A 24,809-nucleotide genomic window follows, 5' to 3' on the forward strand; every position below is an offset into this window, starting at 1 on the left:
TCCACATTACATCAAATGTCAACATATTGTTAACAACGTAAACATGGGCTACGTTTGCCGGGTCGGTATTGCTTGAATGGATGAACAAGGAGTTGCAAACAATAAGAAGTGTTTAGTACAAACAAACTTTGTCAGTGAACAGACAGTTTCGGTTAGGCTCACTGGAGGGAAAATTCAGCAGTTTACTTGAGGAGGGCCACACGGGTAAAGGGATATTGACACTGAGGGGTTTAACTTGTCTTTCCAATCCCATTTTTTTTTAAATTAGCTGTAAAAGGTACATCTGGCAGACTTGTCGATTGTTTTCGATAACAACCAGAATTATGAATGCAGCTCTGGAGTATAATGCAGACTGTGTATTAGTAATGTAACATATTTACAAAGTGATTGAAGTCTGTATGCAGTAAGTCTATATCTAAACTAATATAATGGTCAAATGACTTTGAGGAGTTTACAGAATAGAATAGATTCCTCGTTGGGTTCATTTACAATGTTTTCTTAAGGTGCCCTATGTGCGGACTTAAAGAAAAGAACCAATATACCCCACCTTTAGTAATCAAAGTATGAACCTCTCCCCTCCTCTGCTTATCTGATGTACATGTTACTTTTATGTGACATAATTCATTAGCTTCAGAGAGTGAAGTAGTCGGTTCAGGTGCAGAACTCCCTGCCCTAGGTGGATGAGATCATTTTGGAGGGTCTGATCCTCTCATTACGGACGTGCCTCAGATATCTATTTTAGGGTACCCATACAGCCAGCAGTTGGACTAGTCCTTATTTTGACCAGGTGCCACCCAGCAACACGAGATGTGCCTGCGGGGATCTGCACTGTTTATGGGCACCCTTTAGGATGGATTCACACATGCTATTTTTTCAGTGTTTTTAAACACTTGTAACAAATACCATAAATTTCATTTTTTTTAAGAAGACTTTTTTTATTGTGTAGCATTCTTTACATACAGTTTTTTTTTTTTTTGCATTGTTGAAGCTCTATGGAGCAATCTATGGGGAAAAATGCCAGAAAAACATCAGAGCAGTCTGCTTTTTGAAAAACAATGTCTCCCCCCCCCCCCCAAAAAAAATGCCAAAGACCAAAACACTTTTTATGCAGTGTTTTCTATATCTTACAATGCACTTAAAAATAAAATTACAAGAAAAATACCACTAACTATGCATCAAAATCAGCCGCCATCTTGATGCTAGAAGATTTTGGTTTCAGTTTCACACGTATCCCATGATGCATCAGCATGGCTATACCATTTCTTTCTGCGGGGGGGTAGGACAATTCAATTATCATTAGCTCCTATTGTCTTCTAAATAAGCTACTGACCATAAGTATATAGTCAGTAAGAGAAGTTGTGATCTCCTCTATTATAGCTGTGTGACAGGAGCTGTGTGATCCACAATAGAAAATGACTGGCAGCATAAACAGGATTGCAAATGTGAAAAAAGGCTTCTCCTAACGTGGACCTTTGGTTCTTTTTTGGTCCGGACTTGGCTTGTGCATCATTTGACCTGACCCCTGATAGGGTTGAAGTGTGCTGCGGGTGTACTATATTTTATAGGAGCTGTGTGATCATCACTAACTGTGAAAGGAATAACTGTGCCCCCTCTAGCACTATGTAACAGCATTAGAGATGAGCGAACGTACTCGTTTAGGGCAATTTCGCAATCGAGCATCGCTTTTTTTCGAGTAACTGACTACTCAGGCGAAAAGATTCGGGGGGCGCCGGGGGGCAGGTGGCAGCGTGATGGAGCGGGGGGTAGCAGTGGGCAACAGGGGGGAGCTCTCTCTCTCTCCTCCCCCACTCCCCTATGCAACCCCCCGCTCACCCCCGGCCCCCCCCATATCTTTTCACCCGAGTAGGCAGGTACTCAAAAAAAGCGATGCTCGATTGCGAAATTGCCCTAAACGAGTACGTTCGCTCATCTCTAAACAGCATCACACAGACTGAGAAACAGACTAGTAAACAAACACATAAATTCAAGCAAATCTGCTTGATCTGGTCAGAATTGAGAACACATGACTATTTGAGAAATGATGAAGGGACCACTAATAAGAGTACAGGGACTCTACCGGATCCTGAGAAAGATATGACTATCATTAATTTGTCAAAGAAGATTCTGTCTTTGGACGAAATTACAGTCCTCAAAAAAGGTCTGTCATTCGTGCCTACACATCAGTTTGATCTGTTTACGTGGGAGAAAGACTTAGCGCTATTTCTTAGAAAGCTACGCTGGCGTAAGTATTACGCCATTCAAGAGCGTAAGAAAAGCGCTGAATTGAATCTTGATCCGAGCGACATCACTGCTCTTAACGACCTAGACCAGCTCTCACAAGAAGCTCGCAGACCCATAGGGGAAGGCCCCTTTACGAACTTGAAGAATAAAAGTACTAGTATGCCGCCTGTTGGTGATAATCCACACATTGATATATTTGAGACTCTGGTAAAACAAGAACTTCAATTACTATCACAAGAAAAGTGTTTCCATCACCAAAATCTCTCAGTAACGGAAAAAAAAGCCTTGGTCTCCTTAGAAAAAGATCACAATATTGTAATAAAACAATCAGATAAAGGAGGAAACATTGTCATCATGGATAAATCAGATTACCAAGAAATGTGTTTACAGCTCTTAAAAGATACTTCAAGCTATGGTAAACTCTCAAAGGATCCTACTGATGAATTCTCACAACAATTAAAAGAAATATTAACCAAGGCTTTAGAAAATCACTTAATTGACAACAGAGAATTTGAGTTCTTACATATCAGTTATCCTCAGGTGGCGACGTTCTACGCCATACCCAAAGTTCATAAGGGCCTGTCCCCGCTTAAAGGTCGCCCAATAGTCTCTGGGATTAACAGCATTACACAAAATCCAAGTGTCTATATCGACAAAGTTCTTCGGAATTTCGTAGAGGCATTACCTTCATACGTCCAAGACACCATGGACGTACTCAGGAAACTGGATGGCATCTGCGTCCCAGAAACAGTTTATCTTGCAAGCTTAGATGTAGAAGCTCTTTATACATCTATTCCCCATCATGGTGGCCTCAAAGCAATAAAGCACTTCCTCAGCCAAAGGGGTCAACATTTCAGTCTGCATAACATGTTCATAATAGAACTATTACAGTTCGTCCTTGAACATAAATATTTTCTTTTTAATGGCAAATTCTCCCACCAGCTCAGGGGTACCGCAATGGGGAGCCCATGTGCGCCCACTTATGCAAATCTTTACCTGGGCTGGTGGGAGGAAAAAATTGTCTTTGAAGAATCCAACTTAAAATGGACAAACATGGTAGACATCTGGCTGAGGTACATAGACGATGTGCTTATACTGTGGTCAGGGGATACTGATTCCTTTCAAGATTTCGTCAACATGTTGAATAAAAACGATCTTGGGTTGAGGTTCACATCAGAGATTAACTCCCAATCAATCACGTTCTTGGACCTCCAAATTTCCAAAACCTCGACTGGCACCTTGGCAACTACTATCTATAGGAAGCCCACAGCTACCAACAATCTCCTCCATTATCAAAGTCACCATCCATGGGCCCTTAAAAAGGGCATTCCAAAAGGGCAGATTTTGAGGACGAAAAGAAATTGCTCTGAACCCCAGGAATTCGAAGTAAAAGCTAGAGAAATGGCGGATAGATTCACAAGACGAGGTTATCCAGAGAACGTGATTAGAGAGGCGCAAACGGCAGCGGCAGTAAGAACAAGAACTGAGCTCCTATCAAGAAAAGTGAAAGAACAGGGTGAAGGTTTAATACGGATGATAGCAACATACGATGAAAAATCCGCCAAAGTTAGGGGAATTTTCCAAAAATATTGGAACATTCTAAGAAGGGACACTGACCTCACAAGATGTTTATCTGAGCAACCCTCTATTACATACCGGAGGGGGAGGAGCTTGAGGGACAGATTGGTGCACAGCCACTATATTCCCAAAGTGGACCCACAAAACTGGCTGGATCAACACCCAATTTCAGGCTCTTTCAGATGTTCGGGCTGCAAAGCCTGTCCTTTTATGGAGAGGACCAAAACCTTCACTGGTGCAGCAACGGGTAAAACCTACTCTATTAGGAGCTTCATAAACTGCAGAACCACAGCCGTTATATATGTCGCAACATGTCCTTGTTCAAAGGACTATGTAGGTAAGACGACACAAGAACTGCGAAGAAGAGTGCTCTCACATATAGGAAACATAAACAGGAATGAGAGCACTAGTTTAGCAAACCACATCCGAGACGTACATGGGAATGATCCCCATAAGGTGGTATTTAGAGGAATCGAGACCCTGCGTTTGACGGCACGTAGAGGCAATGTAGATCGTGATCTACTTCAGAAGGAATCAAGATGGATCCATCGCTTGAATTCAGTGGCTCCAAATGGCTTGAATGAATGTTTGTCGTTTGCTCCTTTCATTTAAGTGTTAATAGATACCATGAATATAATGTGAGGACCTCAAAAATACATCTGTAAAATAAATATGGTTGTAATAACACACAGGTTATAGTAGCAACATCTTGAGATGAATGGATCAAATAAAAAACCTTAATTAAGACAATGGTGTAGTCTTTTTATGGAAACACTTATCTTGTTCAGCAAGAAAAATCAGTTCATTTGCTGTTAGCTTGAGCTACAATTAAAAGATACCACTCCAAATAAACACCAACTGCAGAAATCATAGAAATGACACGACAGCCCTGTTCTAATGTTCATTGCTCATAATGGTTTGCTAGGTAGTGTGATCATAAAACAATAGGATCGCCTATTTAATACATCATTCATATGATAAAACAGTTGGAGATAGTTTCTCCGTTAAAAGTGAGCGATTTCAAACTAATAAGGGGACAGTGAGTATGGGCGTTGAACAAGCAGACAGCTAGTGAGACATAAACAACAAACTGTCAAGCAAGACAGCGGTACTCAGGATATAATGCTGAATTTCTGCAATAGTTAAGGACCTGTGTGGCGCCTCGTGAGTTAATAGGTCACATGACATCAGCAGCCACATGATTTGAGTCATGGGACAATAGTGGTCACATGATTGCAGCAGATGGGAACGCCCACTTCAGGGCCGGATATCTTGTGATAGGTGCAAACAGAGATGAGCCCCCAATGAGAGGGGAGGAGTTTGGTATACTTAAACCCTGACAAACCAGAGGATACCAGGTCTGTCAGTTTATTGTGGGACATTGATCCCAGCGGTTGCACATGCTGTGCTGTGTGGGAAAGGTTGAAGGGTGCTATCAGATATCACATCCGATTCCAGTACTATGTTACAGCTCTCTTTAGTGATTCGGGCAGCAAACCAAGTCAGCTTTAGTGTTCAGTCACTGCAATTGAGCCAAAGTATCTAGCTCTTTTGACTTAGACTAACCTAAAGCTGCACTAAGGACACTAATGATAACACAGTTTATCAATGGGCTCATAATATTGAGGCCCAACTGTGTTTATGACCGCCTATATAAAAACATTTCAAGTAGCTGTGTAACATCTGTTAGCTACTTACTGATGGTCTATAAACAAACATCAGGGACAGCTACACAGAAGTACCCCAGTAAGTTACTAGAATAATTTATGGAATAAGATCACACTGATGACCATTAGTCTAATAGAGTCACAGTGAAGATACATACATCAGTTGGATGCCAGTCCGTGTATTATCGTAACCACATGATTCCTGAATGATATCATTAATGTGGTTAGAGATTTAGCTCGGGTGGCATCCGTTAACCATGATTAAACCTAAATCAATCTGGGCTGGATACTTCAAGTACTAAGCTGAAACCAACTAATATCATAATTCAGACCATTTGCAACACAAGTATCATCAAATTTTGGGGAAAAGAAAACTCCCGTACTATATAAAAATCCACAAGGAAAAAAAAGGGAGTTTTTGATAAGTGATTAATACATCCTCACGATCCATCATCAAAGTGGACCTATTTCTGTAATATACTGTCTCCCCATCCTGATGAATCAGTCACAGGTTGGAGGTGACTGAAGAAACGCGTCGACTGTGGGAGAATAAATTAATTTCTGCACGATACACAAAAACAAGTTGATCGTGCATAATTTATATACTTTTTGTCCACCAAGAGAATCTATTGATATTGGAACTACAGTGTTGATACTTTACTGATCGTAAATTGATCATTTAGATTGATATATATCTGTGTATGTTTGTCAGTGAGCTCAATTTTTAACAGAGTGAATAAAAGTTATATTTTATGTTTAAAATTAGTTAGTGGGCTCTTCCCAGTGTAAATAAAAAAGAGGCTTCGTTATGGTCTAAAGATGTTTTACGTGGCATCATCTCAGTCCGTTAGTTGTAGTGGTAGGAACCATGAACAGGAAGGTGTAACTTGACATCCTACAAAATAATGTGCTGCTGACAATGTGACAATACTGTGGGAATGATCTGCCATACTTCCAACAAGAAAATGCTCCTTATGTCAAGCTCAACACTTTTGTACATTGGTTTGAGGATATGGATGTCCCACGACTGGACTGGCTGCACAAAATCCCAACTTGAACCCTACTGAACATCTCTGGGACAAACTGGAATGTCAGGTCAAGAATTATGCCTAGTGTCCATCTTCTTTGAGAGAAGTTGCCAGGCATTCGCAGGAGGAACAGAGGGAAATACCAGCTGAAGTGCATCAGACTTTAGTAGAAAGTATGCCATGGAGAGTATCCAATGTCATTAGGCTATAGGAGCCCCACTAAGTATTAACATATGGAAATAAATACCACTGATTCTTGTCAGGTCCCCAATTACTTCTGGTAAGATAGTGTATTGAGTTATAATGAACATAGTTATGAAATATGATTAATTCATCCAGGGACATTATTTTATGGCCACGTTGGGCAGGAAGGACTTTTTTCCCCTTGTCGTCATATTGGCTACCATTACGCAGGAAATCATTTGTCTTGAGATTGGTTAAACTGATCGTCCCTTTAACAAGTCTATCTCAGCTCCTATGAGCCTTAAAAGCTAAAGTTACGGTCTTATGGGAGCTGAATAGCTGAATCAGGGGATGTGATTATTATACCCACCTTTCTCGCCATTCCCGTGCTGTCTGCTTGCAAAGTCATGTCTGTGTGCATCACATGGACCTCCTGTGCGTACACCTATGCAGTGGAGGCTCATGGGAGCTGACAGATTCCCTTTAATAGAACTCGTTCTTTCAATAAATCAGCAGGGAGTATATATAGAAATCATACTGCATCCAATTCATATATGTAAATGGCTACTTAGGAAGAGGCTTATTTCGGACCCCATTGATGTTCTCTATGCAGCGACCCTCACATCCTTTATGAAGATTTTTTTATGTCTTTTATCATCTATTTTACAATAAAATTCAGCTTGCACTTCAAAGAGAAAAGGTTTGTGATGGCTCATACAATCTTATGCTAATGATGACTGGGTATGACAGTCATAATGTTAGTGGATGCATGGAGGGGGCTGGAATGGATAAAAGGGGCAGGTAGGTGATTGCGCCTCTACATTATACTGCTAATATTGTTGGAATGTCGGCTTCTTCAGCCACCAGTTCATAGAAGTTGCAGGTTCAAGTAAGTGCATCAGTATATGGGAAAAAAGGGACAGTAACGGGGTCTGCAATATGCCAACTTCATAATTGAACTTACTTTTGGGACTCATAGAAAGTAAACCAGTGACAATAATCTTTAGTAAAGAGTTTGAATCTGCTGACCAGAAATAAAGCAGAAGAAACTAAATGACTATACCAGTACTATATTACAGATTGCTTGTATACAATAATAGACTATTTGAGAATATACAATTGCTTTCTAGTTGGAGTTGGATTATGTTTTTGCTGAAAGGCATTTCAACAGCCTATGACAGCAGTACAGTGACAGAATACAGGCTAACTCCTAATGCTGAATCTACCTACATTGTCTAGATGGTTCTCGCGGAGCCATGTCAGGAAATGGCAGTCGAGAAGTACAGTATAACTTGGAATGCCTGGGTCGCAATACAAATTTGTAAATGGACCTCAAATATCACACGTAATTGATAGTTCTGATCACCGTCTATAGAGCAGAGGAACCTTTTTGGGTCATCCCAGATCCCGGGGTTTAGATGAGACTGCAAACTTTGCACCTCCTATAGTTATCCCCTGCCTGGATCTATTCCAATAAGCAGTAAACATCAACTCAACTCTACAAGGAGACATTTGCGTGTAATACTCTAGTCACATCCAGAGCTGTATAACAGAATAATGATGCAGGTGTATTAAATCTGGTTTACATTGCAGCATTTTTCGCTTACCAATTGACTTTTTAATTAATGTCTGCCTCTGCGCTCCAGTCCCAAAGCCTGCTGCTGTATGCAATCAATACAGCATTGGTGACCTGTCATCTATACACATAATAGTGGGAATTTATGAAGTTGGTTGTAGAAAAGTTACAAAATTTGCCTGAAGCCTTACGTATAACAGACATCTACTTCAGTTGGTAGCTGGTGTAGATTTCTTTTTAGGCACGCAGATACATCTAATATATGAGGTGTGTACCTCTTCATTCACTGTTCGTCTATGGGGATCATATTAAGACATGCATTAAAAATGCCGGTCTTATTAAATCCTGCCTATTATGTCCTGTGGTCATATGACCATGATATCCAGCTCAAGAGACACTAAATGATACATTCATGTGACGTAGCTATGTGTATAGATGACAAACCGCTATATAGTCAACACGATCGCTGGATGTGATGTCAGCATGGACGTCGCCATACTTGTATCGTTGATGGAAATGGTAAAGTATTAACCCATTTTCTAGTTCATTCCATAGGAAATTCGATGTAAGGAAAACACAGTGAAAAACATTACATAGTCTGACATACATTGCTGTGGATTTGTAATGGCGGACACTGGGGGTTCCATAACTTGAAGGTCCTGCTCGTCTCTTTATGATACCTGAACTGTGGCACTGGCATATCTGATGCTTCTGGTGCTGACAGGGTTAAGAGCCATCATGAAAGTAATGAGATTTTAATGGCGGTCTCTGGGTGGAGGGGCACTCTACACAAAAGAGCTGGCTCAGGAGGCCAAACGAAAGATTACTTCAATTAAAAGCCCAAGTCTACCCTACGTCAGCGGCTCTCAGAGATAAAGGTCTCCTTTACTATGGCAACCAATGGAGCGAACAGCACGAATCTCCCAGTACCCGGCTCCCTGGGATTAGAACGCTTACCTGTCTTCATCACTGGAAGAAGATTTATTGATGGTTGGCAAAAAAAAAAAAAATGTGAAAACTTTTGCCTAATAGCAGGGGTGGCCTTATATTGTCATAAAGTTTTTGGCCTTATATATTTTAGAACTTTTTTGGCATTCTCTATAATGTACGGTCATACAGTGATAAATTACCATAGTATATAGTGCTTAATTATAAGTGCCATATAGTATTGTACCCAAATAACAGTGCCTTAAATCGATGAAATGACAAATTACTAGTTCCACACAATGCACCAAAGTAAAAACACCATATAGTGCTTAACTAACACCAACATAGTGACTAAATAATCCCACCATAGAGTGCTGAAATTACACCAGTCACCAAATAATCCCATCATACAATGACCAAAAGGCACCACCATTCTGTGCTGTAATATTACCAACCTACAGTTATCAAATAATACCACCATATAGTGACCAAATAACTCCATCATACAGTGCTGCAATGATAGCATACAATGACCAAATAAAACAACCCTACACTGCTTAAATAATACCAACATACTGTGACCACATAATAGCACCATATAGTGACCAAATAACTCTATCATACAGTGCTGTAATGATAGCATACAATGACCAAATAAGACAACCCTACACTGCTTAAATAATACCAACATACCGTAACCACATAATAGCACCATATAGTGACCAAATAACTCCATCATACAGTGCGGCAATCGTAGCATACAGTGACCAAATTAAATAATCATACACTGCTTAAATAATACCAACATATCATGACCACATAATAGCACCATAAAGTGCTGAAATGATTCCAAGATACAGTCACCAAATAATACCACCATATAGTAACTAAATAAGTCCACCATACAGTCCTTAAATAGTATGAATACACAGTAACCAAAAAACTTCATCATTCAGTGCTGAAATGATACCAACATACAGTCACCAAATAACTCCGCCATACAGCGCCCTACAGTCATTCCAACAATTATTGCTGCTGTGCGTTCACACAGGAGGGATAATTGTTCACTGAATGAAGGTGGACCGTGCCAGAGATCTCTTCCAGCCACCCGCCTTCATTCAGAGTAAACAGGTAGTCGCTCATAAACGATAGACTGCCTGTTTACAGACCAATCATTGTTTTTATTTTTATGCCTGCACAACCTGAATGATGAACAAGAAGCAATCGAATTATAATTTGTTGTTGAGTTACTGACGGCGTTTACACTGAACGATTATCATACAGACTCACAGGAACCAGCTGTAAACTTTTGTAATATGGCCCTTAGCAAGCTCATGGTTATTGTACTTGTTTTTATTGTCTTCTGCTATGTACTTAATCCTTTTTTCATATGTTCATCACCCTGGAATTAATGGCACTTTCACATAAATAAAAATAATAATTGTACCGTAATATTTAAAGCCGGGCTGAGGTGTATCACTGTCCCTTTAAGACACGCATTATATAATTCAATGCCTCCTGATAGGCACTAATATTATGAACAGCCAACAGCTTGAACTTTTCAACTAGTTCACCATGGAACACCATTATACAGGTTACAGTTATAGAGAATTAATCTATGTAGTCACTTTATAAACACATTACTTATCCTATACTGATCCTGAGTTACATTCTGCATTATTCTTCAGAGCTAAACTCACTATTCTGCTGGTGAAGTCACTCTGCGTATACACATGACTTATCCTGAACTGATCCTGAGTAAAATTCTGAATTATACTTCAGAGCTGAACTCACTATTCTGCTGGTGAAGTCACTGTGTACATACATTACTAATCTTCTAATGATCCTGAGTTACATCCTGTGTTATACTCCAGAGCTGCACTTACTATTCTGCTGGTGGAGTCCCTGTGTACATACATTACTGATCCTGAGTTACATCCTGTATTATACTCCAGAGCTGCACTCACTATTCTGCTGGTGGAGTCACTGTGTACATACATTACGTAACTTGTGCAGATCCGGAGTTACTGTACATCCTGTATTATACTCCAGAGCTGCACTCACTGTTCTACTGGTAGAGTCACTGTGTACATACATTACTTATCCTGTACTGATCCTGAGTTACATCCTGTATTATACTCCAGAGCTGCACTCACTATTCTGCTGGTGGAGTCACTGTGTACATACATTACTTATCCTGTACTGATCCTGAGTTACATCCTGTATTATTCTCCAGAGCTGCACTCACTGTTCTACTGGTAGAGTCACTGTGTACATACATTACTTATCCTGTACTGATCCTGAGTTACATCCTGTATTATACTCCAGAGCTGCACTCACTATTCTTCAAGTGGATTCCCTGCTTATGTATTACTTATTGTGTGCTGATGTTCAAGTACATCCTGTATTATACTCTAGTGCTGCACTCACTATTCTGCTGGTGGAGTCACTGTGTACATACATTACTAATCTTCTACTGATCCTGAGTTACATCCTGTATTATACTCCAGAGCTGCACTCACTATTCTGCTGGTGGAGTCACTGTGTACATACATTTCTAATCCTGTACTGATCCTGAGTTACATCCAGTATTATACTCCAGAGCTGCACTCTATTCTGCTGGTGGAGTCACTGTGTACATACATTACTTATCCTGTGCTGATCCTGAGTTACATTCTGGATCATACTCCAGAGCTGCACTCACTATTGTCATTATTATTGAAGACAGTCAATAAGCTCATTATCACTAATAGCAAGTGTGTTAGCAACACACACCGTCTAGGGCTGAAAATGTAGTGCAGAGTCCTGAAGCCCCACCGTCATACCCTCCAACAGTACACACATAGAAAGACTGGACAGTACACACATAGGGTTATTGGAGTTATTAGGATACTACAGATAAGTGCAGAGATACATTACAGTGATGCAACATTTCAGCCCTTTATCAAGCACTAAGCGTGGTGTCAGGGGTTCAAAGGGCGCTAGAAGACGCATCTTGTACGCCACGAAAAGCAATGCATTTAAACAGTGACACCTTTTTATCATTGTGAACGGATGGAACATATACGATCGTACGGTCTTACTAAAATGTAGAAGTTTCCCTTTTTTCCCATTAGACAATTTGGTGATGACACGGGCTCCATGTTTCTGCGCGTTCTCCTTCGCCAACACCTGGTGTCCCGGTCGCATCAGCTGAACATCCATTTATTTGGCAGCTTCTGTAGAGCAGCGAACACTTAATTCCCCCCGTCCTGAAAAGCAGAGAATTGAAGTGACAGCTTCTGCCGCTCGGGTAATTAATGTGGACAGGAATCTGTGCAGAAACGTGATGCCTCTGAGAATGGAGATATTAATATAGCAGCCGGTATTAATAGGACTTGCTTGAGACTTGATACCAGCTGTTTCCGACTTGCAGGAACATCTGGAGACAAGGGGCACGGCTGCCCGGCCGCGGTGTTAAGTGTAGCATGTACAATGCGTCGCATGTTAGCATATTCAAATAGGTCTCAAGGCGCATTAATCCCGAGATTAAATACATATTCTGTTTAATAGTCACATATGCGTCTGGAAAGTTGAGTGACATCCAGTGTAGCCATTACAGACCCCATTCAGGTAATCGCCAAAATGCAACCCCATTCGCACGCACGGATAGATATCTGTATGGAATCATGAATGTGGGGCGGATTTTAAAATCCCCATCATTTTCATTCCCCATTTTACTGTTCATACAGAATTAGGGCTGTCACACAGGAGCGTATGGTCATAGCGTATAACGCGTGCGGATTTTGCATGCGTAATATGCTGGACTAATATCCTAGAGGCGGACATGTTGTCACTCACACGAATTGCAAAAAATATACATCCAAGAAAAATAGCAGCAAGTTCTATCTTGGTGTGCATTACATCCCCATACACAACTAGATAGTCAATGACAATGGGCAGCACGCAGCCGGTATGCAATGTCACATACGATCCTGTGAGCCTGGCCTTAATGTATCTTACATTACTTATCCTGTACTGATCCTGAGTTACATCCTGTATTATTCTCCAGAGCTGCACTCACTATTCTACTGCAATCTCTATTGTCTTGTACATACATTATATTACTTATCATTTACTTATCCTGTACTGATTAGAGATGAGCGAACACGTTCGGCCCCGCCCCTTTTTCGCCCGAACACCGAACTTTGCGAACACTTCAGTGTTCGGGCGAAAAAGTTCGGGGGCCGCCGTGGCAGCGCGGGGGGGTGCGGCGGGGAGTGGGGGGGAGAGGGAGAGAGAGAGGGCTCCCCCCTGTTCCCCGCTACTGCCGCCCGCGCCGCCGCGCATCTCCCCGCCCCCCGGCGGCACCCGGACCTTTACGCGCGAACACTGCAGTGTTCGGCAAAGCCGGTGTCCGGGTGCGGATGTGTCCGTAACGGACATGTTCGCTCATCTCTAGTACTGATCCTAAATTACATCCTGTATTATATTCCAAAGCTGCACTCTCTATTCTGCAGGTGGAGCCATTGCTTTTCACTTACTGATTCTGATTTACAGCCTGCATTACACTCCAGAGCTGCACTCTTTATTCTGTTGTACATACATTACATTACTTATCCAGTACTGATCCTGAGTTACATCCTGTATTGTACTCCAGAGCTGCACTCACTATTCTGCAGGGGGAGTCACTGTGTACATGTCACATCTGACCAGGATATACCGAAACCGGTCCCCTGAACAGTTCCTGGGCTATGTTTACACAGTAGAACACAGAATAAGAGACTGTACCTGCCTATGGCGGATGTCCCGCCTTGATAAGTACGCACCTGACCTATGAACCTCGACCACTCAATATCCCTACCTAGAACAGAAGTAAACAACTAAGTATGAATGCAACTACCACCAGTAGCCACAGTACTTAGCTTGAGATGAGCAGGAAAAAACAGGAGACCAAGATTTAGCTCTGATTCCAACAACCATCAGATGAAGACTGAGAATAATCAGCACTAGTCGATAGCCAAGACAGGAATAAAAGCCCTCCCTAATTGCTAGGCTGGTGCAACAGGTAGCAGAAAACTCTCATAGACACTTCCACCAGTGCTAGAGAAAGCGGAGAGGAAAATCCAAAACAGCACTAGCATAAACCAGACCTCTGAACGAAAACCAAAAGCTGATGCGACAGTACCTCCCCTTCTAAAAGGGGCCTCAGGACTCTTAGCACCAGGTCTATTTGGCTTACATCTATGAAAATTCTTAACTAGACAATCCGCATTAACACCTGCAGCCGAAAGCCATGTCCTAGCTTCTGGCCTGTAACCCCGCCAATGCACTAAGTACTGTAACGAACTCCTCACTTGACGAGAGTTCACAATGCGGCTGACCTCAGATTGAAGATTCCCATTAACCAGTAACAGGACCAAATCTCCAGCCAAGAAATTAACCCCCTCAGACCACCTGCTATCCGCCACCCCCTTGTAATTTTGTACCGACCTTCTAAGGTTTTTCTGGATCTCATTCCAAACCGCCTCAATGTTAGAGGAGTTTTTATTCTCCTCCAGGACCTCTGAAATAGTTTTGGAAAAAGAACCAGAACACAGATGAAATCCGTAATTGCAAAAGAATGGTTATGTACCTGTAGACTCTAATGTTCTATTACTTACAGCAAACTCCGCTAAAGGGAAAAACTCTGATTAATCCTCCTGATTATCCGAAACATAACATCGCAAGTACTGCTCCAAACTTTGATTACGCCTCTCCGTCTGGCCATTAGTCTCAGGATGATACAGGGAGGAAAAAGAGAGTTGTATTCCCATCCGAGTATACTGCCAGAACCCGGAAACAAACTGGACCCCTCGGGCGGAGAGGATATTCGCAGGTAATCCCTGTAATCTCACGATATGAGAAACAAACTATTTTACCAAAGTTTTAGCATTGGGCAGATTGTGCAAAACCACAAAATCTGGTTAAAATGATCAACCACAACCCAGATGACCGTGTTACCCTCAGAAGGTGGCAAATCCGTAATGGGCAAATGAGTCCAAGGCTTAATAGGAATCAGTTCAGGTAACAATTTCCCGTCTGGGAGATTCCGAGGCGATTTAGTTCTCGCACAAACCTCACACACGGACACAAAACTAAATACATCCCTACGTAAAGCCGGCCACCAAAAAGTTCTCATAAGTAGTTTCCGAGTGTTATTAACCCTTTCCAATCCACTGTCTGACGTCTAAAGACATTCAGATTGAAGGCTGTACAGCTCCGATGTGGGAAGACGTCCGGCAGGGTATTCTTACTGTAGATTACTGCCCATTCTGTTGTCGGGGGCCTCTCCAGCATGTCCCATACCGCAGTACTGGCTCTAGCCAGCAGATGGCGCCATTGTATAATGGCAAAAAGAGAAAGCCCCCTAGGTAACACTGAATCCAAAATTGGATTGCAAAGGGTTAAGCCAAGGATGAGCCGCCAGGACTGAATTATGCGCCTCCGAAAGAACTTGCAGTCTTAAATGTACAGGAATGAAAAGCTTCCCGTCAGATAGAGCCGGCGGAGCTAAATCTTGTGCCTTAAGAACTTGTTCCTCCAATTCTGTGCACCCTCCATTGACTTCTATGGGGACATTGGATGTGCAAATATGCAGAAAAATAGAGGACATTCTATTTTTTTACATGACCGAAATGTGAACGTAAGATACAGAATATGAGCAAACACATTGGAATCAATAGGCTCTATTCACTGCGTATTGCGTGTACAAATACACCCCTGTGAAGCCCGCCTTGGGGACCTTTTGCTCTCCAGGGAATAAACAATTAACCCTTTCACTGTAACAGACTAGTAATTACATCAGGGTTACAATTGTCCAAGGAGTTTTCAGTTTCATATACATAATGTTGACTCATTGTTATAATTCTACAACTTTCTAATTAGTTTGACTTTTGATTCCTTGTAATTTTCAAGATCTCTGCTTGCTGTCCACAAATGGAAACATTCATGTAAAGCAGAACTGGTATAGTTTTAGCACGCCCTACACTGGCAGCAAGCAGAGATCTTGAAAATAGTTACAAACTCTAGGATAAACTACTTTCAAAAGTTGCAAAACTTTTCATCATTTTAAATTAAGAGGGTTTTTGTTATCCTATCAATTCGGTCCTTATCTGGTTGCTATACTTCTCTATAAACCAAAAGCGGAAAGTCAATGTAAAGGCTTAGATACATCTGTTTAACAGACAGTATAAGAAAGACATATCAGACTTAGATACACAGCTCATCAGACAGTATCATACATAATAGGCTTAGATACGTCAGGGTCAGCAGACGGGATCACACATAATAGGCTTAGATACAATTCTACAAAATAGTTCCACAGGTGTGCGCATTACTCGGACAGGTGTGCTCCGCCCCGCGCACGAACACAGCGGAAAAACCGCCCTGCGAGTATACCAACTGACAATATTACAGTCCAAGAACCCCGCCCACCCATCACATAACCACGCCTCTTCGTCTCTATTGGCTGACATAGCAGCTCCACGTCAATCATCTCTGTCACCTGTGCGGTATCGTTTCACTGTCTTTGCATCCCCCTGTATAGCTGTGGGATGGGTCAGGCCTTCCCCTGGGGCTGCCGTAGGTGAGCTGAACCATGCAGGGAGGAGAGGGGTGTGTACAGTGTGTATCGGGGAAGGAGGAGCTGGAGCCGGGATCTTTCCCTTCACACTGACTGTTGTGTCCGCCCGGGGAGCACCTGCTGTCGGGATTGTCTGCCGGGTGACGGCGGCCGGAGAGGAGGTGAGCGGCGGCGGCTCCCGGGCACCGGGCTCCGCTCTTCTAGAACTTCCCGGACTTCTCCCGGTAACGGCGGCGGCTCCGCTTCTGTGTGCACTTGTGCTGCTCCGTCCCTCGTTATGTGTAGCCATCCTTACGGGCACTTCTTGTACCTCCCTGCTGTCCGCCGGAGCCCCTGCCCAGCTCTATACAGTGCTGTAGCCCCTCCGGTATATAATGCCCCTCCTGTATATATTCCGTCCATCTCCCCTCCTGTATAATCTAGTGTCATATATGTCCCCCTCCTCCTATATAACCTAGTTGTGTCCAGTATATAATCTCTTCTATAGGCTGCCTCTGTGTAATCTAGTGTTATAATCACTACTGTATGTATGTCCCCTGCCCTATATAATCCAGTCTGTTTAGAGAGGAGCATATATGTGAGCTGGTGTTATATATGTCCCCTCCAGCTCTATGTAATGTAGTGTCCCCCCTCTTCTTCTATATAATTTACTGTTATATAGGTCACCCTCCATATAATCCAGTGTTATATATGTTCCCCTCTTCCTCTATGTACTCTACTGTTATATATGCTTCCTCTCTATAAGCTGCTGTTGTATATGGTCTCCCCTACTTTTCTATAAGCTGCTGTTTATATACGGTCCCTGCTACTTCTCTCTAAACTGCTGTTATATATGGTCCCCTCCACCTCTCTATAAGCGGCTGTTGTATATGGTCCCCTCTACCTCTCTATAGTGTATGGTCCCCTCCACCTCTCCATAAGTGGCTGTTGTATATGGTCCCCTGTACCTTTCTATAGTATATGGCCCCCTCCACCTCCCTATAAACTGCTGTTGTATATGGTCCCCTCTAACTCTCTATAGTATATGGCCCCCTCCACCTATAAGCAGCTGCTGTGTATGGTCCCCTCTACCTCTCTATAGTGTATGGCCCCCTCCACCTCCCTATAAGCAGCTGCTGTATATGGTCTCCCTCCCCTGTGTGCCCCTGCACCCATGTCAGTGAGGATATGCTCCTGCTGGCCCGCTCTGCCCTCTCGCACCCAGGTGGCATCAGTAATACCCGGCTATTAATCCTAATTAATCCTCCTGCAGGCTCACCTCATGTTCCTTGGAGTGATCCCCACCGACAGGCCATGTCTCTCCTGTGTGTACGAGGTAAGTGCACGTGTGTCGCCAGTGATGCCCGCTTCTTGTGCCAGGTAGTGGTTCATAGGGGGACTGGCATCTCTAATATCTGTATACTGGGGTTACAGACTCTGTGTTGAACTGCTCAGTGACTTGTGCCGGGCGGCATAGCAGAGCTGGTTATGTTGTCTTGTGCTGCGTGCCTTGTGCTCTTATTTAAGATCCCTGCTTGCTGTCAGTGAATAGGAGCATCCTTGTTTACATTCCAAAGCTGAAAACCCATTGTGGACCTGAGATTTCTCACAGCAGAGGGTTTGCTCCAATGATATACCGGTAGTGGTTGACAAAAACAAACGCACCAAGGTAGAAATGTTGGACTGCTGCAACAGGGTACTAGAGGCTCTGTGCCCGCCTGTATCACATCTTGTATCCAAGCTACAGGTGGTACAACAGGGTACTAGAGCCTCCATGCCCGCCTGTATCATATCTTGTATCCAAGCTAGAGGCGGTACAACAGGGTACCAGAGCCTCCATACTTGCCCGTATCACATCTTGTATCCAAGCTACAGACGGTACAACAGGGTCCTAGAGCCTCCATGCCTGCCTGTATCACATCTTGTATCCAAGGTAGGGGCGGTACAACAGGGTACTAGAGCCTCAATGCCCGCCTGTATCACATCTTGTATCCAAGCTAGAGGCGGTACAGCAGGATACTAGAGCCTCCATGCCTGCCTGTATCACATCTTGTATCCAAGCTAGAGGCGGTACAGCAGGATACTAGAGCCTCCATGCCTGCCTGTATCACATCTTGTATCCAAGGTAGGGGCGGTACAACAGGGTACTAGAGCCTCAATGCCCGCCTGTATCACATCTTGTATCCAAGCTAGAGGCGCTACAGCAGGATACTAGAGCCTCCATGCCTGCCTGTATCACATCTTGTATCCAAGCTAGAGGCGGTACAACAGGGTACTAGAGCCTCCATGCCACCTGTATCACATCTTGTATCCAAGCTACAGACGGTACAACAGGGTACTAGAGCCTCCATGCCCGCATGTATCACATCTTGTATCCAAGGTAGGGGCGGTACAACAGGGTGCTAGAGCCTCAATGCCCGCCTGTATCACATCTTGTATCTTGGCCCATCTGGACTTCGTTGTGGTATCAAGAACCTGAATGTCATATGAATAGATACTTGGATCCGTGCGGCTTTCAGTCTCTGGATATTAACAAGAATGTTCCCAATCGCTGACAGCAAACGGAGATCTTGAAATTTGTGTATTAACTGAAATGGTTGTATATCGGAAAGTTTCCTACTCTGATCCCCAGAAGCCCCTGCTGCTGTAGTGGGGAGTGTGACTGCTGTACACGCCGGCGGGCTGGAATGTCTGCCCCTATAGAGGTGAGCCGGCGGATTATCAGGTCCTGCTGTCTATACCTTCCTGTGCTGGGGCTGTATGCTGGCCGCGCGGTGAGAGTCCAGGCGGGACACTTCCAGGTGGCTGACGCTGCTTTTGTTGTGATTTTCATTGTCTGCTCGGATTTTCCGGCTGATATTATTCATCGCCTGCAGAGCCTTTTGTACGCAGCGAGGTCACTTACAGTGTATGCCGGCACGTCCCCGCCGGAGGATGCGGCGCAGCGCTGGGGTACATATAGTGGGGGGGGGGGGGGGGGTATGGATTGTCCTGTACTGGAAAGTGCTGCGTCTTGCTTTAGCTGTGATGCTGGCTGTCCGGATGGTCGCTATAGGTAGGGCAAGAGTTAAGTATGAAACACTCTAGAAATGGCACAGCACTTTTTTAAAACTTTTTTTTTTCTCTTTTTTTTGGGAGGGGGGGGCTAAAGAAGTCCATGATGATTTTCAAAAATTGCGCCATGCTCTACTTGGGGCTTTTTTCCCCCCGGGTGTTTTCCCGCAGGCTTCTCAATAGGAGTAAAATCCTCTGCGGCAAATCCTGCGCCATTTATGCATCCAAAATGCAAAAATTATCTCGAATTAGACTAAATTATCTGCGTTCCTGCAGCTGCCTTCAGAAGATACAGCGCTCGCCTCCGTGTGTTAACGCCTCTGTCACCCGGCGGCTTCTAGTGAGCGCAGTGCTGCGGGTCAGGTGATGGCACCTCCGCATAAGCTGCCCAATAGAGGCCACCGGGTGAAGAAGTATGCTGACCGCCAAAAACTTTGGAGGTGAGCGGAGTATCCCCTGAAGTCGGCTGCGGGCATGCAGCTCATTTAGAGTCCAAATCTGCACCAGTGGTTTCAGATTTTGACTTCGTTTTGGATGCATCCGAAAGCGAATGTTAAATCTCAGCGAAGCCCTGCGATTAAAATCGCGGCACTTTGCCGAACGTCTGCGTTAGGAAGGCCTTAACGTGCATCCACACGGTCCTGATAAAATCTGTAGCAGATCAGCGCCGTGTGAACGCAGCCTTATAGCTCGTTGTCACCAGCCGGACCCCCAAGCATCATCTTGGTCCTGAGCTACTGATTATCTTGTTACCCCCTCTATATTCACATGTACTTAGAAATGAGATCCGAGAGAAGGTTCCCACGGCGGAATCGCCACAAAATTCTCTGCGCCAATTTCTGCCCTGGCTTTTGGCGCTGCTCTGCATAGAAAGCCGCAGATTTTCATGTAGTTTATAGAGGTGTAGTTCGCTGAGAGAACTTCTGCAACGCGTTTCACTGTGTGGACAAAACGCTTATGGTGCCTTAACACGCGGCATGGATTTATCTGTGGCGCAATCGTCCACCAAGGCCTGCGTGGCTTACATTCAGATTTTGCCTTTAGCAAATCCACAGCAGCCGTTGCATGAAGGACGTGGATTTTGGTGCTCAAATTTTGTGCCTCGTCTGAAATCGCTGTAAGGCTCCTCTAACGCAGGCCGAGAATCCGCCATTAGTAACCAGCGGCGATCAGCGCTTGTTGATTCCTTCCCAAGCGGTCTGTAGCGCCTTCCTCTGGGCGGCTGATTGGCATTCGCAGGCTGATTACAACCATAAAGAATGCTCACTGGCCGACTACACATCTGACAGCTGACTAGTATACGGTAGATCTGCCCATCTAAACACCAAGGAGCACCATTTCCACAGCAGATCATCCGCCCATGACCTAAGGGATCTTTCACACGGGATGGAATTGTCCGCAGGCCGGAACGGAGGTGTGGATTTCAACAAGTAGTGCAAATTTTGTTGCAGTTTTTAACTATGGAATGCGTCCTGTGGAACTTCTTACGTTTTTTTTTTCTTCTCCCCCTCCAGACTTTAGGGTCGTATTACATTTCCTGTGTGTTAAGGCCCATTTAGACACAACGATTATCGCACATAAGATCTCTTTTGAGTGATAATCATTGTCATTTACAGCGCAAGGTGATGACTCAGACGTTGAGCGATCACCTTGCTCTCCAAGCGGGGGATGCAGAAGACAAGCGGGCCGCTTGTCTTCTGCATCCAGCTGTTTTCTGCAGGGAGTGACAGGCTGTTATACAGCCGAGTGCTCCGAGAGGAGTATGCAGAACACAGCTGGACCGCTCTGTTCTTCATACCCCGGCTGTGTTCAGGGAGCAGGTTACAGCTGAAACAATAGTATCAGCTGTATCCCGCTGTGAATCCCTGATGAGGCAGCATGCTGAAAGACAACGATCAGCGATGGCATAACGAAAACTGCACGATGTAAGTGCGGTAACACACAACAATTATTGGTCAAAAGACGGCTTTTGAGCGATAATCGTTGTCTAAACGGGCCTTTAGAAATCCACTATGTTGTTATCTGCCTCCTTACATAGTGCTATGTTTGTAGTGGTTTAAGTCCTAATACCTACAAATATATTCACTTGTGTCAATGTTTACATGTTTGCTTGCATTTGTAAAAAAATGTACTCCATTACAATAAAAGAAATCCGCAAGAACAATTCTGCAAGACGTCCCTTTAGGCCGGCGCACACGAGCGTAACTTAATAGCGCATTACACGCATAACACGTGGTGAATGGAGTCACGGGAAGTGCGTTGGTTTTCATTCATCCACTCATATACCCAGGAGTATATTCATTGCATGAAAGAAGAATGCAGCATGTCCTATTGTACCGCGCAGTAGAGCGTGCCAGCGTCCGCCGCTGCCGATCGTCTTATACGCTCACATAATCAGCTGGGTAAGGCCACTGGAGATTTTTGTCACAGCGCTACAGATCGCATATATGTGGAGCCCATGCTTTCCTATGGGTTCTTCCACACGGGCGATGTTTTGTAGCCTGCTACTTTGTGAAACTACAAAACCGCGGAACGCTCTATGCAGCTGCAATTTGTGTGTTCTTTTTTTTGGGGGGGGTGGGGTTGTTGCGCCACGTGCGAAAATGCGTTTTTAATGCAATGTAACTTTTACAGTTGGAAATCCTACTGTAAAGGCCCTAAAGTAAGCCCTAGCTGTATAATAAAGGAATACATCACCTCTCTGGCGCGGTCATCTCCCCGCGCGTCTCTCCTGAAGCTCCCCCGGCAGTTGCTTGAAGTTCTCCTGCAGAGCTTCCTGGTCAGGACTTTCAAAATCCCCGCCTCCAGAAAGCTCTACCTGTGATTGGCTGAGCCAGCCCTCGAGAACCAAGAAGTATTTTTTTTTTTCCCTATCCCTGCAGAAAATGAGCGACAAAGAAAAAGCAAATGATTCCCATTCTTCGTTTAGTCGTTGGCTCATGTTTTGACTTTTTTTTTTTTTTTTTTCCCACTCACGTTCACTAGTTTGATTGAGGATCATTCTGTCTAAATGCATCACTTGGTGTTCGTTGTATGTTAATGTGTAGTGCACCCAATGAGCCGAGTGCTGGAGGACACGCATGGAGTGCTGGAGGACACGCATGGAGTGCTGGAGGACACGCATGGAGTGCTGGAGGACACGCATGCTCAGTTGCTTCTTCCAGTCTAGGCATAGTGATCATCTGTGCCCTGCAGGCAGCCAGTAGCAATAGCTTCCTGCTTATCAGGAAGGGGCAGAATCCCTGCAGTACCTGGCAGTATAGCTGAGCAGACTTTCCACAGGACAAGTAAGAAGGGACTATATTGTCAGCTGCCAGGAGGTGAAGGAGACTGATTCATCCCATAGCTGCTTTCGATTGCATCGAAGGAGACACATGGCAGTATAGCTTAGAAGACTTTTTTTTTTTTTTTTTACAAGAGCAGCAAGAAGGGACTATATTATAAGCTTCCAGGAGGGGAAGGAAATTGATTCATCTCATAGCCACTCCCAACGGCATTGGGCAGGACACATGGCAGTGAGAAGCAAGAAACAACTATACTATATTGTCAGCTGCCAGAAGAGAAAGGAGGCTGATTTTATCCCATAGAGGCTCCCAACATTATCAAGGGAAGCACATGGCGGCAAAAGATTATGAAAAGGTATTTTTGTAATGGAAATGCTGCTAATTGCCCCAAAACAGCTACTAACAGTATTTCAGGACTTTGGTATGAAAATCATTCATGGACTGTCCCTTTAACAGCCTTACAGCACCCCAGGGAGTCCGATAGGCTCAGTCCTTCTTATGGAGTCTCTGGATGTTCCCCGTGTCACTTTAAGTCTCCCATAATAAACGTAAAGTGTGTCTCCCCGTTAACTCAGTGACAGGCTGTCAGGCAGCTGTGAATGGAAGGATTTGCACCAGCGGTGACTTATCTGCGGGTGTTCACAGCGCTGCAGATGATTTGCCATCCGTCGCCACCTGAGAGCGAGGATTCCAACATCAGTCATCTGCAGCTTCCTATTTCTGGCCTGGATACAGCAGCCGGTAATGACGGTTTTCCCACATGACTTGTAAAGTAAGCTGGTAAAATGAATTACGCAGCGGCGCCTTGACGTGATGGAGACATGTCATGTATTTTCTGCCGGCTACTGCAGGGGAGATTATAATGATCCAATATCTAATTAGGGGTCTGACTGCTGGGGACCCCCATACCTGGAATAAAAGGAAGCAGAAGTGACTGTCAATCAACTTCCCTTGCTTTTGTGCAAATGGAAGGGACAGCAGGAGCACCGGGGAGGGGACACCAGGAGGCCACCACAATGGGAATGGGGACAAGTCCTCACTCCTTCTCCTTCCTGACTGATTGTTATCTAGTTTTGCTGGTGTCCTCATCACTACTAGTGCGTGAAGGGCTACCTGCAGCCCAATGAGGTTGTACAGGTGGTCCTGCTCCTCCGGGATGGCTCATCCGTACGTACCATCACAAGACGGTTTCCTGTGTCTCCCAGCACTGTCTCGAGCAGGTACTAGGACATGGGCTGGCTGCAGAAGGGCATCAGGACAGGAGGAACAGGAGGAGCGCTGCCGGAGTCCTATTATCTCCAATGATCTAGCAACTGGTATGCATGTTTCTGACCAAACTGTCCAACATCCTCCATGAGGGTGGCGGGAAGGACCAGCGACCTGTAGTGGCTCACGGCCCAGCATCGTGCTGCCTAATTATCCTTCCTCAGAGGTCACCAGAATTGGCAAGTCCGCCATCGGCGCCCCGTTTTATTCACGGATGAGATCAGAAATGTGATTTGTGTTCCTTTTTTTGTGTTTTGTGTTTTTTGAGCAGTGTAGGAGCGAGGAAGAGACTTCGACAAAAATTGACCCGTGGTTCAGACTTTAACATCCGTAGGGTGTCAATCCCTGGGGCAGACTTTCACTGTGAACTTTGCCCTTTTATAGGCCCTGCACGGGCTACACTTAGTATATAAAACTACTCCT

The 24,809-nt window shown here is 44.2% G+C and overlaps 1 protein-coding gene across 2 annotated transcripts in view; it reads left to right on the top strand.

The window, feature by feature from the left end:
- The first annotated feature begins 16,850 nt into the window (after positions 1–16,850).
- The window catches only part of UNC13B (unc-13 homolog B), a 307,612-nt gene continuing 299,653 nt past the window's right edge, over positions 16,851–24,809 (top strand). The window contains exons 1-2 of one of the 2 annotated variants that reach the window (XM_066602685.1): positions 16,851–16,964; positions 18,056–18,118. In XM_066602685.1, the coding sequence (XP_066458782.1) occupies positions 18,097–18,118 (22 nt within the window). In that variant the 5' untranslated portion in view covers positions 16,851–16,964; positions 18,056–18,096. Of the gene's footprint in view, positions 17,028–18,055; positions 18,119–24,809 lie in introns of both variants that reach the window. The other variant, XM_066602686.1, reaches the window with a different exon arrangement.

Source organism: Eleutherodactylus coqui, chromosome 5 (assembly GCF_035609145.1).
Source record: "Eleutherodactylus coqui strain aEleCoq1 chromosome 5, aEleCoq1.hap1, whole genome shotgun sequence".
Taxonomy (NCBI): domain Eukaryota; kingdom Metazoa; phylum Chordata; class Amphibia; order Anura; family Eleutherodactylidae; genus Eleutherodactylus; species Eleutherodactylus coqui.